Source organism: Capsicum annuum, unplaced genomic scaffold (assembly GCF_002878395.1).
Source record: "Capsicum annuum cultivar UCD-10X-F1 unplaced genomic scaffold, UCD10Xv1.1 ctg47019, whole genome shotgun sequence".
In the NCBI taxonomy this organism is placed as follows: Eukaryota; Viridiplantae; Streptophyta; class Magnoliopsida; order Solanales; family Solanaceae; genus Capsicum; species Capsicum annuum.
The window spans coordinates 1-1,225 of NW_025854635.1; the positions used below are offsets into that span (position 1 = coordinate 1).

The following is a 1,225-nucleotide window of genomic DNA, read 5'->3' on the forward strand; positions in this document are numbered from 1 at the left end:
GTCAGGTAAGCCCACTGTGCGGATCCTAAAACTTTCCCTATCAGGTTTGTAGGGCTCAAATCTGATACATTTGATTAAGAGCGGAGGGAACTCCACCATCCCACCACATCCTATAATGTTGCAATACATGCTACTATATGTCAATAACATCTTTTTATGACGCCCTCATCGACATTATTAGTCTTCAGTACGATGAAAATTGAATAGCTTCGATCTATAGGTATTAGAAATACAAGGAAAATCTACTAAACTTCGTAGAAATATGAATCCCATTTTGTTTGTTATACTGCTATCTGTCTTGAGCCTGGGGTGTATCAGAAACAGCCTCTCTACTTCATATGAGGTAGTGACATGGACTGCGTACACATTACCCTCCCCAAACCCCACTATGTTGTTGTAAGTATGAATCCCATGTTAGTATCCAACTATAGGATATATGGATGAAACTTCTTTTATATTGAAAGCACCAACTTCTTTAACATTGTCAGTGTATATAAGTCAAATCCTTCTGAATCGTGTGTATCGTTTTTTCGCAGGCAGTACAATGGGGAAGATCAACAATGATTGATGCAGAGAGAAGACTTTTAGCAAATGCTTTATTAGACATTTCCAATGAAAGATTCATATTACTCTCTGAATCCTGCATTCCTTTGTTCAATTTCACTACAATTTACACTTTCCTCACAAATTCTGACCTAAGTTTCCTCGGATCATTTGACGATCCGAGGAAAATAGGTCGCGGTAGATACAACAAACGTATGTACCCGAACATAACACTCTCCGACTGGCGAAAAGGCTCGCAATGGTTTGAAGTTCATCGCGAACTTGCTATAAAAATCGTCTCTGACGTAACGTATTACCCTATTTTTAAGAAGTATTGTGTGCCACCTTGTTACATGGATGAACATTACTTGCCTACATTAGTGAATAAAGTTTGTCCGAAATTAACGTCGAATCGAAGCGTTACATGGGCCGATTGGTCGACCGGTGGATCGCACCCGATGACATTTTTGAAGAAAGATGTGAGTAAGGTGTTTTTGAAGAGTGTTAGAAGTGAGGTCAATTGTAGTTATAATGGAAAGTTGAGTTCAATTTGTTTCCTTTTTGGGAGAAAATTTCATCCTAGTACTTTGCAACCTTTGCTTAGTATTGCACCAATGTTGCTTGGTTTTGGTTGATAATCGTGATGTCCGGGTCAGCTTGCCCGCTGGTTCTGGTCGACCAT

General features: G+C 39.3%; 1 protein-coding gene across 1 annotated transcript; it reads left to right on the plus strand.

Annotated features, from left to right (window-relative positions):
• The first annotated feature begins 6 nt into the window (after positions 1 to 6).
• LOC124885379 (glycosyltransferase BC10-like) lies at positions 7 to 1,219 on the plus strand. The gene has a single exon (XM_047403696.1). The coding sequence runs from the start codon at positions 561 to 563 to the stop codon at positions 1,176 to 1,178; it is 618 nt and encodes a 205-aa protein (XP_047259652.1). The 5' UTR covers positions 7 to 560; the 3' UTR covers positions 1,179 to 1,219.
• The last annotated feature ends 6 nt before the right edge of the window (positions 1,220 to 1,225 follow it).